Source organism: Ursus americanus, chromosome 29, assembly GCF_024610735.1.
Source record: "Ursus americanus isolate L20-20 chromosome 29, mUrsAme1.1.p, whole genome shotgun sequence".
Lineage (NCBI taxonomy): Eukaryota > Metazoa > Chordata > Mammalia > Carnivora > Ursidae > Ursus > Ursus americanus.
The window spans coordinates 16,532,566-16,549,455 of record NC_142155.1 but is presented as its reverse complement, the minus strand read 5'-3'; the positions used below and the strand labels follow the sequence as shown (position 1 = coordinate 16,549,455).

At 34.1% G+C, this 16,890-nt stretch overlaps 1 protein-coding gene across 1 annotated transcript in view; it reads right to left on the bottom strand.

The window, feature by feature from the left end:
- The window catches only part of EYS (EGF-like photoreceptor maintenance factor), a 1,472,906-nt gene that overhangs the window by 1,348,164 nt on the left and 107,852 nt on the right, over positions 1-16,890 (bottom strand). The window contains 1 exon segment of the mRNA XM_087856898.1: positions 1,905-2,070. Within this exon segment, the coding sequence (XP_087713024.1) occupies positions 1,905-2,070 (166 nt within the window).

Below are 16,890 nucleotides of genomic sequence, written 5' to 3'. Positions count from 1 at the left end.
TACTGCACATTGAAAGCATCTGGGGAGCCTTTCCAAGTTTCTACGTCCACCTCACTACAGTTCCACTTTGATTGTTCTGTAATGGGAGCCCAGCGGTGGAAGGTTTTTAAAAAAGTTCCTCTGGTGATTAGAATATGTGGCCAACATTTAAAACCACTAAACTAGCATAATCCCTAAATAGTCCTAAGACCAGATAAATGAGGTGACTTCTCTAACCTCAGTTGTTCTTGTTTGCTTGTTTTGTGTCATTTTTTAAATAGCAAGTATTCATAACACAATCTCCTAAGTTCCTTTTAGCACTGACATAAAATAATCAACAAGTCATTGCTCTCTTCTACCACTTTGTGATTTGCTTAATGAACCGATAACTATTCTGTCATTAGGGGTTGTTAACTCTCCGGAATATCATTTTAGAGCATAACGAAATAAATTATCACATCTACTGTCTAAGAAGCTAATTGTTAGTTTACTCCATCACTGTTTTAATGTAATAGTAGTGCTGTAAGTGCAGCTGTTGTCAGTTGAATAAAATAAGCCATTAGTTGAGAACAGACATATCAAATCTACTCATTTGCTGGTTGTTGATAAACTATAATGCCAAAATATCATTGACAGAGGAAATAGTCTTTAAAAGATTTAACTGAAGTATGATACAGTTTTAAGAATGTGGATCAATTTGCATGAGCTAAGTCAAATAATACAAAGTGTAATCATAGAACAGAAAATTATGTTCATCAAAATAGACTTTGAAATAAGGACTGTCATTGCATAAAACAATTAAAAACATATTTAATAAAATGTGTTGGGATTATTTCAAGTGTTTAAAGCCAGAAAACTAGGATTCCCATTGACACCTCTGTCACTTGCTGTCTGTATTTACTTCATAAACAAGAACTTCCATGTATTTCAAGCTTCCACCCCTTCACAGGATGACTAACATACAACTAACTCTATCAATTTTCTATTCTCCAATCTATTTCTCCACTTGATTGTTTTTTAAATGTGTCAAACTCAACAGTGACTTTCTACTCCTTTTAGAATAACAATATAAATATTTAACCCAGCATTTTAGTTCTGGCATGACCCTCTTCCCAGATCTTATTTCTATTCTTGTTCTCAGAGATCCAGCCAGGTCTTCAAAGGATTCACCTCTTCCAATTTAGTGGAAGTTTTTTTTAAATCCACTTTATAGGGGGTATGATTGACATATAAAAAGTTGTAGATATTAATGTATACAACTTGGTGTGTTTGGAGTTATGTATACATCTGTGAACTATAATCAAAATCAATGCATAAACTTATCCATAACCTCTAGAACTTTCTTCCCACCCACTTTGGTTTTTTGTTGTTTATCTTGTTTGTTTTCTTTTGTGATAAGAACAATTCATATAAGATCTACCCTCTTAGCAAAATTTTAAATATACAGTATGTTACCATTAATCATGGGCCCTATGTTGTACAGATTTCAAAACTGCTTTATCTTGCATAACTGGAACATTGTATCCTTTGAAACACAGTGTTTTTAAAAATATAATTCCCTCAAACTAAAATACACTCTTCTCCAACTTCTCTACCCTGGCTTCATTCTCTGTATCTCTGCTCAAAGGTCATTGTATAGTGGAAACCTTATCTGACCTCCCAACTTACTCTTCCAATTGTCCATATTTTTTTCTTTTTTCTTTTTCCTTTAATTATAAGCTTTCATGAGAGGCTATTTCTTTCCGTAGGAACATTTTATTTCAATTTACAATTATATGCTTATTGTATGTGCCCAATAATTCCTCTCCAAAAAATAGATCTACAAGAGTAGGGAATAGCTCTATTTTTCTTCATTATTATATATCTTGCACCGAGCAAAATTCTTGAGGTGATTAGGGATATTAAAAAAAATTTAATTGGATTACCTTTAAATCCCAGTTGCCACAGATATTTAAATTGAGGAAGAGGATGGACTTCATCTTGGCAAATATCATAGCTGATGGTACCACAGTAGCAGGGGTACAGATGAAATAAGCAAACATTCTTCATAAGACAACACCAGTATCTCGTGCACTCTAAAGTGCATACATACTAGAAAAGGAAGCAATACGAAATGATATACATCTTGTTGAAATATGTTTTATAAGTATTTTGTTTATAAACAGCTGATTTCTAAAAGTACCAATTAATAAAGTTTATAAGACATATCTTTTATGCTACCTTTGCTTATTTCTTTTATTCTTTTAACTTCTCTTTCTGTACCATCTTTCATCATGTTCATGTTCAAAATACCTATGAGATATTCTTTTGGCTAGATTGATTCATTCCTCAATCTACAATAGTCCCTTACACTCTGTTTTCCTAATGTGTATTAGCCTGGGTTTTTGTCCTGTTGAGCACACAGCCTGAGGATGGGATAGACACCATGACCATGAGGGATCCCATTGTAGCCAGAAGGAGTTCCTAACTAGTAGGGCACCATGAGGTACTCTGACCAAATGCCAAGGGTCAGATAGATTTAAAACAAGTGTGTCAACTGCTCTGACTGACACCAGAGCTTCTTACATGACCCAGCACAGAGCTGCCCCTCCAACGATTGTTTATGACAGTCATGAGGCCCAGAGCACCAGGCCAGTCAGTGCCTCCAGAGAAGCCCAAGGCTGCTCCCCTAACTGAAGGTACATCACAGTGCCAAGGGATGCTCCACTTAGTACCCATACCTTCTCCAGGAGAAAGCCAATCAGAGAAATGGCATAATGATTATCCAGTTTCTGAGACCTACGTGTTCCGCTTCCACCCAGACCTAAGTTAATTGGGCTTTTTGTCTTAATGAACCGATAACAATTTTTGTGGTATGTGTACATATACATATAGGTATATTACAAATTAAAAGTACCTATGGTATTAAGAGATATACTATTTAAAGCACAGGTGAACCAATAGTATTAATACCATGAAATGCCAAGGTATTGTTAGAATTTGTTGAGTTTAAAAATTTGTATTTCATATTTTCTAATAATATAATTTGTCTATGGTGATCCCTAGTATCTTCAAACCAGAATTCATATCTGGTTACATCCACAATGGAATTAATAAAATTTAAACAATTTCAAGTCATACTCAAGCCATCATTAAATTTTAATATATGCTACTTTACTGAGGTTTTAGAATGGCATAAACCAATAAGATAAATTTAAGCCCGGGGGACAGACTACTATTACATATTCTGTTTAGAGCATACCCTACTTTAATTTCTAATCCACCGAGCTTTCAATGAGCAAATTCCCCTACATTGGCAAAGGGCAGGACAGCTGAGTCATGGGGCACGGAGAATCACAAACATCTGCAATTTCCTTTATTGCAGTTACTACACTAATTCATCTTTGTAGTCATTATTTCAAGCCATGATGACATGGCTTTTTACATGGATTTACAATACAATTTCCTAATAGCTAGACAAAATATGAATCTTAAAGTAGAAGTCTCTATATTAATTCATAAATGACCATATAACTAACTGGAATCAACACTAAAGATGAGAAATAATCTGAAAGATTAATTGATTAATTAATTAAGGAAAAGTAGTCTGAATTCGTGTGGACATGGTGACTAATATAATACTCACTGCCTATTAAAACACTATTTTCTTAGTTCTCATAAACTTAAATAGGAAGACTTAATGATTCAGCATAATTTGTCTGACCAAATCAGTGTCTCTGTAAAATTCAGTTACTAAAAAGTGGCCTCTCTCTTACACTGAAGTTAATTTCCAGTAGGATGAATGGTCCTCTCTGCCATTAGGTTACCTAAAGTTTTACAGTGACCTCAAATAACATGGTAATATTAACTTTTCTCCATCAGTTTTATTTCGTCCCATGAGTATTAAAAAACATTTACATGGAAACTCTCACTTACCTATTTTTTTTTAATCTCCCCAAATTAACTCTTGGAATTAATGCTTTAAAATAAATCCTTAGTTTTAATTCCCTTCATTGAATTCATGTATTAGGTAACAAATATGTGTTAGAAAATCTGTTGCAGTCTGGAAGTGGATTTCTCAGCAATCATAAGTTTCAACCTTCGTCCATGAAATAGAAATATGACTCTTTTATATAAAATGGGTTAAACTTTTGCGGCAGAGTGGATTTAGGGTGACCAACTCAACTGTTTGCCTGGGACTTGACTTTGTTAGTATTGAAATTCCTGTGTCCAATGAAGGCACTCAGTCCTCTACAATGGTTAGTTACCCTCAGTAGATTATATATTCAAAGTATTATTCCTAAAATGAATGAGAATGAGGAACAGAGCTGCAGCTGGCATGTGATGACAGAAATTATCTTCTGTTGTTTTAGGCCTCTGAAATGTGTGTGTATGCACCTGTGTGTTTGTGGGGGGTTAATCACCACAGCATCACTTACCTAGCACTCTTACCAAAGTTTCCTCTACCTAGAAGTGAGACTAAAGTCATTTTCTGAGGATTGTTTCAAATTTGAAATATCTATCAACTGTATTAAATTTGCCCTTATTCTACAAAATATATAGGTCATATTTCTATAAGAAAATTAATATTACATTTATTGCAGTAAATAAATTTATTGCCATTTATAAATTGCTAATAAAATACATACAGAAAATAAAACTTGAAAATGGCAAACAATTCAGCATTTATACTGTTTCTTTTGAAAGTGAGTGGGGTGCTGGGGGCGGGGATACACAAACATGGATTTGGAAGTGAACATCTATCTTGCTGTTGACAGTGAACTAATTAACTGGCACATATTAGAAAACTAAACTTGAACTGACTTTGAACTTCGATAAGCTTGTGAGAGCATATTTTGGTAAGCAAAGAGTGAAATTAAGACAATGATGAAGTAGTTTCACAATGGCAGTAAAAAGAAGCAAGGAAATCAAGAGAATTGTCCATAAAAAGGAAAGCAATCTTTTCTTTTTCTTTTCTTTTTTCTTTTTTCTTACATCACATGTCAGTATATGTTACATCAGAAAGGAGCAAATTTTGCAGTACCAAAGTTTTGTGACTTTTATTTGATTGACACAAAATACATATTCATAAAAATGTTATACTCCTAACCTACTGATTTAACATCTCATATGCCAAATGTATTTGATGATGCTTTCCTTAAGGCTTTTCCCTTTTTTATAAAGGGAGACTGATCTTGATTGATAGTATAAAGAAGCTTTAAAAACAACTCTGGATGTTGATTTATTATCTTAACAGCCACATTTCCTAGCTAGATAATGATTTCTTTTAGATATCCTGCTTCTCTTGTTGCATTAAGTATCTTTAACTTCTCTCTTTCAAAGAAACTATATCCCTAAATCATGCCTTATACATAAGACTGCAAGATCTATATTCCCTGGTGATTCTATTTATATTTATTTTAAGCATTTATCAGTTTTTATAAACTGTGTAAGAATACATAGAAATGTTTTTCCCTTTATATAATAAATATATTACTAATAGGGATAAAGGGTACTCCATCTCTCTCTCTCTTTGTGTGTGTATGAGAGATACAATTTTACCACACATATAAACTTTACCATTCTTCAAATGTGTTCAAAAGCATTATTTTATTTAATTCATTTCATTTGAATACTCAATAGCCTTGGTAGGGTAAGTCTTATATTCTGTTCTATACTTCAGATAAAAAGACAACAACTAAGAGCTTTTGTCTGTTTTAAATCTATACACCTCGATTTTCATAAGGCTAGGACATAAAACTACATATTTGGGTTTCGAACCCCATCAACTTCTACTTTATTTTTGTTTTTAATTAACACTTCAATAGAAGAAGTATTGGTGCAATTGTTAACTGACACAACAGAAATATTATCACAAAACTTTGAAATACAGGATCTTATAAATCTAAAGTGTTCTTATTTTTGTGACCCTCTCCTTCCATTGCTATTTCTTTTTCACTCATCCTTTTTGAACTACTACTAATAAACCATTCACATTTTATTTATTTTTATTAAATCTTATTTTACCTGGTTTAAAGAAATATAATGATTTTTAAAGGAAAAAAAATTAGAAAATATCCAATGATATACTTCCTACAAGAGACTTAACATAGTTTTTTTTTTTTTTTTTAAGATTTTATTTATTTATTTGACAGGGAGAGGGACAGCCAGTGAGAGAGGGAACACAAGCAGGGGGAGTGGGAGAGGAAGAAGCAGGCTCCCAGCAGAGGAGCCTGATGTGGGGCTCGATCCCAGAATGCCAGGATCACTCCCAGAGCGCCAGGATGATGCCCTGAGCCGAAGGCAGATGCTTAACGACTGAGCCACCCAGGCGCCCCGAGACTTAACATAGTTTTAAGGACACATGTAGACAGAGTGAAGGGATGGAAAAGTATATTTCAATCAATTAGTAACCAAAGGATAGTGGGGGCAGCTACATCAGACAAAGTAGACTTTGACCAAAAAATGGTCAAAAGAGACAAAGATGGTTATATAATGATAAAGGGGTCAACCTATCAAGAAGATACAGGAGCTATACATATTTATGCACCTAATATTGTAGCACCCAAATACATAAAGCAAACACTAAAAGTGCTAAAGGGAGAAATAAATAACAATGCAATAAACTTGGGGACATTAATACCACACTCTAAACAATGAATAGATCCATTCAGAGAATCTATTAAAAAAACAGCAGATTTGAACCAAACTATAGATGAAATGCATCTAACAGAATATTACATTCAACAGCAGCAGAATAGGCATAGATCATATGTTAGGCTACAAAACAAGTCAAAGTCAAGAAGAATGAAGTTATATCAAGTATCTTTACTGACCATAATGGTGTGAAACTACAGATCAGTAATAGGAGGAAAGCTAGAAAATTTATAAATATATGGAAGTTAAACAATGCAACAATAGATTAAAAAAAGATATTAAAGAGAAATTTAAAAAAATATCTTGAGATAAATGAAAATGGAAAAGATGCTTAAATACAGATGCAGCAAAACCAGTTCTAAAGGGTAAGTGTATAGTGATAAATGTATACATTAAGAAAAAAAAATCTCAAATAAACAACCTAGCTTTATATATCAAGGAACTAGAAAATGAAGGATGAATTAAGACAAGAGTTAGCAGAAGGAAAGAAATAATAATTATGGCAGGGGCACTTGGGTGGCTCAGTCGTTAAGCGTCTGCCTTCAGCTCAGGGAGTGATCCCGGTGTTCTGGGATGGAGCCCCACATGAGGCTACTTGCCTAAAATTCTTCCTCTCCCACTCCCCCTGCTTGTGTTCCCTCTCTCTCTGGTTGTTTCTCTCTCTGTCAAATAAATAAATAAAATCTTTTAAAAAAAAAGAAATAATAATTATAGCAGAAATAAATAAAATAGAAAATAGAAAAACAATAAAAAACATTAACAAAACTAAGATTTGGTTCCATGAAAGATAACTAAAATTGAGAAATGTTTAGCTAGACCAAACAAGAGGGGTGGGGAAGAAGCCCAAATATATTAAATTATGAATGATAATGGAGATACTACAATTTACGCCTTACAAACAAAAAGTATCATAATAGACTACTATGAATAATTAAATGCAAACAAATTGAACAACGTAAAAGAAGTGGAAAAATTTCTAGAAACATATAACTGACCAAGACTGAACCATGAAGAATTTAAAAATTTGAACAGAAAAATAGAGTGAAAGGAGATTGAGTCAGTAATCAAAAACCTTCTAAAAAAGAATTTACCAGGACCAGATGGATTCACTGGTGAATTTTAACAAACTTTTAAAGAACTAATACCAATTCTTCTCAATATCTTCCAAAAAATGAAAGAGAAGGAAACACTCTCAAATTCATTTCATGAGGCCCGCATTTCCCTCATACCAAGAAAAGAAAACTACTGGCCAATATCTTAATGAGTCTTGATGCAAAAATTCTAAACAAAATATTAATAAATTCAACACCACCTTAAAAAATAATACATCACTGATCAAGTAGAATTCATCAGTTTGGGTTACAAGGATGGTTCAATGTATGCAAATCATTAATCTGATATACCACATGAATAAAATGCAAGATAAAAATCATGTGGTGATCACAATAGATGCATGAGAGGCATTTGATAAAATTCAGCATCCATTTATGTTAAAACTCTCAACAAAATGGGTATAGAGGAAATGGATCTCAACATACATGATAAGACCACATATGACAAGCACACAGCTAACATCATATTCCATGGTAAAAGTTTGAAAGCTTTTTTTCTAATATCAGGAACAAGAGTGCCTAACCTCACCACTCTCATTTAACATACTACTAGAAGTCCTAGCTACAGCAGTTAGATAATAAAAAGAACGAAGAGGCATGCAAATTGGGGGGGAAAAAAAGAAGTAAAATTATGTCTGTTCACAGATGACATGATCTTATATATATATTAAAAAAAATTTTAAACTTAGAAATAATAATTATCAAATTCAATAAAGTTGCAGGATACAAAATCAACATACGAAAATCAGTTGTGTTTCTATACACTAACAAGGAATGATCTTAAATAAAGAAAACCCCATTTACAATAGAACCAAAAGCAGCAAGAAACTCAGGAATAAATATAACCAAGAAGATGAAAGATCTGTACACTAAAAACTATAAGACATGGATGAAAGAAATTGAAGAAGACACAGTAAGTGGAAAGATATTGTGTTCATGAATTAGAAAAATTAATATTATTAAAATGTCCATATTGTCCAAAGCCAGCTATAGATTCATTGTAATCCCTATAAAGATTCCAGTAGCACTACAGAAAAAAAAAAAAAAAAAAAAAAGGTCTTAAATTCATATAGAATAGAAGACCACAAATAGCCAAAGCTATAGGGAGAAAACCAATCCTGAGAAAGAAACAATGATGCTAGAGGCATAACATTTCCTGATATCAAACTATACTACAATGCTATAGAACTCAAAATAGTATGGTATCGGTATTAAAACAGACAGATCAGTGAAACATAACAGAGAACCCAGAAATAAACCCATGCATATAGGGTGAACTAAATTTTGACAAAGGAGGTAGGATACTCAATGGGGTAAAGATAGTCTCTTCAATAAAGGGTAATGGGAAAACTGAATATTCATATAGAAAGGAATGAAACTGGATACTTCTACCACTCGCAAATGGATTAAAAACGTAAATAAAGACCAAAAACAAAGATGTCCTAGAAGAAAACAAGGCAAAACTTCTTGACATTGGTCTTGGCAGTTATTTCAGGCATATGATCCCAAAAGCATAGGCAACAAAAGCAAAATAAACAAGTGGGACTACATAAAACCAAAAAAAAAAAAAAAAGGCAACCTTTGGAATGGGAGAAAATACCTGATATATCACATAGCTGATACAGGTATTGATGTCCAAAATATATAAGGAACTCAAGTAATTCAACAGAAAAAAAAAAATAATTCCATTAAAATATGGGCAACAGAACTGAATAGACGTTTTTCCAAAGAGATTCAAATGGCCAATAGATACATGAAAATGTTCTCAACATTGCTAATCATCAGGAGAATGTGATTCAAAACCACAATGACGTATCACCTTACATTACACCTATTAGAATGGCTATTGTTAGAAGAGATAACAAGTGTTGTTGAGAATATGGACAAAAGGAAACCTGTATGGTGGTCAATGTGAATGTAAATTGAAATCTTCACTATGGAAAACAGTATAAAGTTTCTTCAAAAAATTAAAAATAGAACTACCATATAATCCTGCAATCTCATTTCTAGGTATGTACACAAAGCAAATGAAACCACTACCTCAAAGAGTTATATGCATCTCTGTGTCCATTGAAGCATTATTCACAACAGGCAAGACATGGAAACGTGTCCATTGATGGATGAATGAAAAAAGAAAAAAATATACATATACATGTATAATATATATATCAGCCATAAAAAAAAAAAAACAAAAAAACCCTGCCATTTGAGACAATATAGATGAAGTTTGATGGCATTATGTTAAATGAAAGAAGTCGGAGAAAGGCAAATACTGCATGATCTCACTTTTGTGTGGAATTTTAAAACAACAACAACAAAACAAACAAAAAAAAACCCATAAAATTCAAAGAAACAGCAGATAGGTGTTGCCTTAGGGGGTGTTGGGAAAATGGGCAAAGGTTGTCAAAGGTACAAACTTCCAGTTATAAGATGAATAAATTCTTAAGATGTATTATATATAATAGTGCCTATAGTTAACAATATTCTTCATATTGGAAAGTTGCTAAGAGAGTAAACCTTAAAACTTCTCAATACCCATACACAAATATTGTAACTACATGAGAGATGATGGATGTATTTTCAAACCTTATTGTGGCAATTTTTTTATAACATACACATGTATCAAATCATTATATTGTACACAAACTTAAGCAACATTATAGGACAATTACATCCCAAAAAAGCTGTGAGAAAAAAATATGCCTAAGTATATTTTACTATTTTGGAATGAAGAAAAATTAAATTTATATGAAACATATGAATATATATAAATACATATATAATGCAATATAAATAATGATTGTATTATATAAATACATATTTATATAATTATACAATAAACAAAATTATTTATAAATATAAATTTAATATAAACATGTATGTAAATATATAATAATATATATCTATAAAATAAATAATATGTATTTAAAGATTTTATTTATTTATTTTGAGAGACAGAGAGAGAGAGAGAGAGAGAACATGGAAGGGGCAAAGAGATCTCAGAATCCTGAGATCTTGACCTGAGCTGAAATCAAGATCTGATGCTTAATGACTGAATCACCCAGATGCCCTTTAAAACATTTACTTAGCAAGTGATACCCCCTCCCTTTTTTTGGCTTTTCACATTTTGTGTTTTTTTTTTTTTAAGTATTTTAATTTCAGTTAGCTAACACATAGTGTTATATTACTTTCAGGCATACGATAGAGTGATTCAACAATTCCATACAGCATCCAGTGCTCATCATAACAAGTGCATCTTTAATCCCCATCACTTATTTAACTTATCCCCTCTTTCCTCCCCCCTCCCCCCTCCCCATGGTAACTACCAGTTTGTTCTCTATGATTAACAGTTTCTTGATTTCTCATTCTCTCTTTTTTTTCCCCTTTTCTCATTTGTTTTGTTTCTTAAATCCCACATGTGAGTGAAATCATATGGTATTTGTCTTTCTCCTACTGACATATTTCACTCAGAATTAGACTGTCTAGCTCCATTCATGTCATTGTGAATGTCAAGATTTCATTCTTTTTTATGGCTAAATTATAGGAAACTATATATAATATATATATATATTATATAATATATATTATTATGCTTGATGGAGTCACTGAGTTCTTTAAGTCTATTGTTCTGCATAATGCTTTTTCTCTTTTTTGATCAGCTTGATTACTTTCCATTACTCTGTCTTTCAGGTCATTATTTAATTCCTCTGCTTCTTCCAGCCTGCCATTCATTCCATCAAGTGTGTTTCTGATTTCAGTTTTTGAGCCCTTTGTCTCTGCTGTTATTCCTTACCTGTGTCAATGGTCTCACTGATATTCTCCATTCTTCTCTCAATTCCAATGAGTATCTTCATATTTTTTAAAGATTTATTTATTAATTTATTTTGAGAGAGGGAGAGAGAGGTCAGGGGGAGGGGCAGAGAGAGAGGGAGAGAGAATCTCAAGCAGACTCCCTGCAGAGGGTGGAGCCTGATATGGGGCTTGAACTCACAACCCTGAGATCATGACCTGAGCCGAAATTAAGAGTTGGGTGCCCAACTGACTGAGCCACCTAGGGACCCCCAGTGAGCATCTTTATAATCATTACTTTAAATTCTCTATCAGGTATGTTATTTACATCTGTTTCCTTTAGATATCTGGCCCTGGCCTTGTCTTGCTCTTTGATTTGCAATGAATTTCTCTGTTTTTTCATTTTGTCTAAGTCTCTGTGCCTCTTTTGCTGTGTTAGGAAAGTCGGTACATTGCCTGTTCTTGAGGGTAATGACCTTAATGAAGAAGAGGTCCTGTGGCAGCATGCTGTGTAGTGTCCCCTATTTCAGAGAGCACAGTGCTTCTTGGAGTGTCTCCAGTGTGTGCTGCCTGCGCTTTGTTGTTGTGCTTGGCCACTTTATCCTTCAGGCCAGTTATCTGCAGACCTCTCTTTGCCTGTTATAGGCAGCATTTGGTCCCTGGCCTGAATGAGGTGCATTTTAACTAGGTGTGGTCTGGTCTTTGAAATGAGACCTGTTGCCACTGCAGCTGGAATCACAGCTACACACAACTTTCATGTCAAGAGACACTGATGGTGTGAACAAGGATTTGGGCCAGTCTTCTGCAGGAGGCAGTCTGCTGTGCTGGGTCTGAGACAAGCAAGACTAGGAAGGGTTGTCCACCAGAGCACTGGGCAGGGGTGGGGGTGCATGGGTAGTAGGGGTAGGAGGGTTTGTTGTAAGCAAGTTAGGTAGACACTGTGCTGTTCAAACACTTGGTCCTGTGCTTATGCTGAGGGGTGGGGGAATAAAATGTTACCAGCCAGTTCCTTTGTTCCTAGAGGGATGTCTTTGTGGACTCAGCCTCTCTGGGATGTGCTTGGGGATGAGCAAATAAGCTCCCCTATGGTGTGCCCTAGGCACTCTTCAGATCGCTGTTTCCACACTGTATGTTCCTGCTGTTCACCCTACCTTTTCTCCAAGAGCAGCACAATGCCTTCCAGGCTCTATCCCAGCCAACTCCGACCTTTAAAACTCTAGGCTTTAAGCCCTGCTGATTGCCAGAAGTCACAAAATTTGGCCCCTCTTGATTTCCAAGCCAATTGCTATGGGGATTCCTTTTCCTAATGAGCTCCCATGTGAATTAGTCTGTCTCTTGCCCTTCTCCATGACTGTAGCTCCCTTCCCACCACAAGGGCCAAGATCCATTTCTCTCCTCAACCCTGTCTCCTCCGTACTTCCAGCCTTCTTTGATATAACCTCTTCTCTATCTTTAGTTTTGGGGTTTGTTCTGTCAGTCTTCAGGGCAATTTCTGGGGTATTCAGGATGATTTGATAGTTACCTAGTTGTATTCATGGGATGGGGCAAGCCTAGGGTTCTCCTACTCCTTCTCTGCTGTCATCTTCCAACCTCTCCCTCTCTTCCCATTCTTAAACATATAGATTTTGTAAAATTATTCTATATCAGCATTCAATGTCAGGATGGATAAACTGTAATATTCTCCAAGGCGATCCTGTTCCTTAATGTATTTATTCCCTCTAAAGGACTTTACTTTCTAAATCTCTCAAACACAGTGTCTATTATTAAACTCCTATCATTGCTTTAAACTAAATGAAGAAAATTAAAAAAATGCATGGAAAATCTTCAAAGAGTGAAGTAATTCTTTTATGTTCAATCGGTTCCAAAGAACTATGAAAATAATCTGATTATCTTTGCTCCTAAATCAACTTCTGGCTACTAGGCTAAAAATGAATTTAACGAAGATACTAAACTCCAGTGATAGTCTCTCACACATTTTATGGCCTTGAATGCCAAATTATATTCAATTTCAGGAATGTATCTGATAGTCTGAGAGAGAGAAGAAATGGTTATCTTTAACATTTACAGTAATGTTAAAATTCCCTTTTTTAATTTGTTATCTTCACCTGTCTTTCACAGACTAGATTACATTCATTTGTCTTATACTGTGATCAAACAAATCACTGTGGAAAATCAAAGCCCCTATTAAAATTTTCATCCCAGATAAATTCCGATCAAACTTTTTATGAGTACATTAAATAAAACAATCATTTAATTAATTAAACAGCTTCAGCTTTACTTTTCAACTAACTTATATTCACTCCACAGTTGTTTCGTTTTGTTTTGTTTTTTTGCTGTAGTTAAACTTCATCTTTTCTAGAGAAAGAACAAACTCTCAACTCCTTAAAAAAATGTATTAATTTTGTTTCCACAGCATTTAAAATTTTCCATTTGATGTTATTTTTTGGGTATAATCAGACATATTTATATGATAAGGTTGCCATCCCAGGAAGAATACATTTTTAACAGACTGAGTGATTCAAATATTCTTTTTTGCTTAAATAAGTAATGGGAAAATAATTTAATATTTACTCATTTATTTGTTTTAATATAAATCAAATTTTGTAGTATTTTGTTACATTATTTCAACTTGACTGTAGTAACATTTTTCTATTTAACTAAATATTTAAATTAAACATTTGTGTAACTATCTTCTCCATCTGTAAAAAAAAAAAAATACTGAAGTAAATCTTTCCCCCCCAAAAACAGAGTTTTTCCTGTATCATTTTTTATAATCAATTTCTACCTCACTGATTTTACTTTTATATCTAGCAACTTAAATATTTTCCCTAATAAGCTACTGAATATATTTTCATAAGTGGGTAGATATGAGTATAAGATTTTAACTTTTGGTCCTCATAAAAAAGATCAAATTGTACCATATTAAAAATACTAAAATTCACCATGGCATCCTCTTTAGGGGTGATTCTAGATAATTTCATAATTCCTTCACGTCTTTCTTGTATTTACCTTTTTAATCAGGGTTTTAATGAGGAAATTAGGGACAATGTGCTTCTATGGGTCAAACAGGTTCATTTTAAAGTTCAGCTCATTCACCTTGGATAACACCAATGAGTTCTTAAAATCATTATGAAAGAGATAGAATAGAATTAAAAAGAAGTGGTTGGCAAATTAGAACTTTGCAGAGTAAGACAGTAAGAGAGGCACCTAGTTTTTTAAAACTGAAATTTAATTTATGTATCCTGATTTCTATATTCACTGTTTAAATGAGATGAGTAATTTTAATTTTCCTTGCAAGAAAATTTAACTGGGTGACAGTCCATATTAAGCCTTTTTGTTCCAATTATGTAATTAAACTTTGCACCTCATTGTAAAGAGTTCTAGTCATCAGCATATTGTCAGAAGGGATTTTTGTAAATTAAGAAAGATTGCTTGCAAAAACATACTAACTTTGTGAAGGGCATCTAGAAAGATAAAGAATTAGGACTTCAGGTGACTACTAGGCTGAGAAAAATTAGTAACTGGCATAGAATTGAAGCAAATGCCTTTCTTTGTTCTTATAACAGATGTAAGAATAATATGGACTGACCCAGATTTGCTAATAGTAAACCTATTCAAAATACAATTGCGACAACCAACAAAAATAGTGCCACTCCTATTCTTTGAGGACCTACAACATTCCTTTTGTGAGCATTCATCTGCATGCTATTCTCATTTCCTGAACTTTTCTGTCCAATCTTACATTCAGGTAAGAAAACATTATGAAGAAGGGGCCCTTGGGTGGCTTAATCAGTTAAGTGTCTGCCTTCAGCTCAGGTCATGATCCCAGAGTCCTGGGATCGAGTCCCACATAGGGCTCCTTGCCCAGTGGGGAGCCTGCTTCTCCCTCTCCCTCTGTCTGCCACTCCCCCTGCTTGTGTTCTCTCTCTCTCTCTGTCAAATAAATAAATAAAATCTAAAAAAAAAAGCTTAAAAATAAATACATAAAACCTTAAAAAAAAGAAAAGATTATGAAGAGCCGGGGAAAGGAGGTAGGAAATATATTTAACATTAAGTATATATTTAAGTATGCTTAAGTGTCTGTCTATCTGTCCATTTGTGTCTCTTGCTGTAAGTTTGAGGAAATAATCCTTTTTTTTCTTTCTCCAAATTTTTCTTTAAATTCCAGTTAGTTAACATACAATGTAATATTGGTTTCAAGTGTAGAAGTTAGTGGTTCATCACTTACATACAACACCCAGTGCTCATCACAAGAAGCGCCCTCCTGAATACCCATCACCTATTGAAACCATCCTCACGTCCACCTCCCCTCTAGTAACCCTCGGTTTGTTCTCCGAGGGTTAAAGGTCTGTTTCTTCAATTGCCTCTCTTTTTGTCCCCATATGTTCATTTGTTTTGTTTCTTAACTTTCACATACGAGTGAAATCATATGGTATTTGTCTTTCTCTGACTGACTTATTTCACTTAGTATAACAGTCTCTAGATCCATCCACGTCTTTGCAAACGGCAAAATTTCATTCCTTTTTAAGCCTTCCTTAAAATAGGCGGATACAATCATCAAACCTAAACTTTGAGTGACTATTACAAAGCCTGAGATAGGACCAAGGCCTGTCTTGCTCAGCAGTGCATGCCTAGGTACAGAATTTCTACAAAGTAGTTTTTCAGTAAGTATTATTTCAATGAGAACAACGAGCGGCACGGCACAATTAAGGAGGCTACAAAACCTGAGATGAAAAAGAAGGGTGGAGACAGTTTCCATAGAGACCTGACTAAGGCTTTCACCAAAACTTATTGTGGAAGAATGAAAGTTAACCCATGGGCATCTGTGATTACCTGTGATTACATCCATCAACAAGATGTTGGCTGTATTGTAAATTATATATCATTCTCACTTTGTAGTGTTGATCACCTCATTTTTAATTAATGCTTTCACTGGTTTCTTAGAGTGCTAGGTCAAACATTATTTCATAATTTGTTAATGATAATATCAGGATCATATAGATCACAATTTATAAAAATTAGATGTTCATATTGGGGAAGAATACCAGCTAAACAGTATTCTATGTATAAACCAGCCCTGGTTCAATGCCTGTTATACCAGACAAGTAACTGATAGAACCCCATTTAATTCTCCAATGTATCCTGGTGTGGGTGATAAATTAGTAAGTCACGTACACATGCAGGCTACATTAGCAGGGGCTATTCCTGTCTGAGTGAGTAATGGGAGAGCAAAATGTTAAAAGACAAGATCTCACTTTACGAGCATGCCTGCTGTTTCCTTAAGCAGGTGACAAATGGACCCACAAGCATGTCCACCATTTCAAAGTAAACACAGAATTTTAACCAATTTCCATTTCTTCCAACATGCAGAACC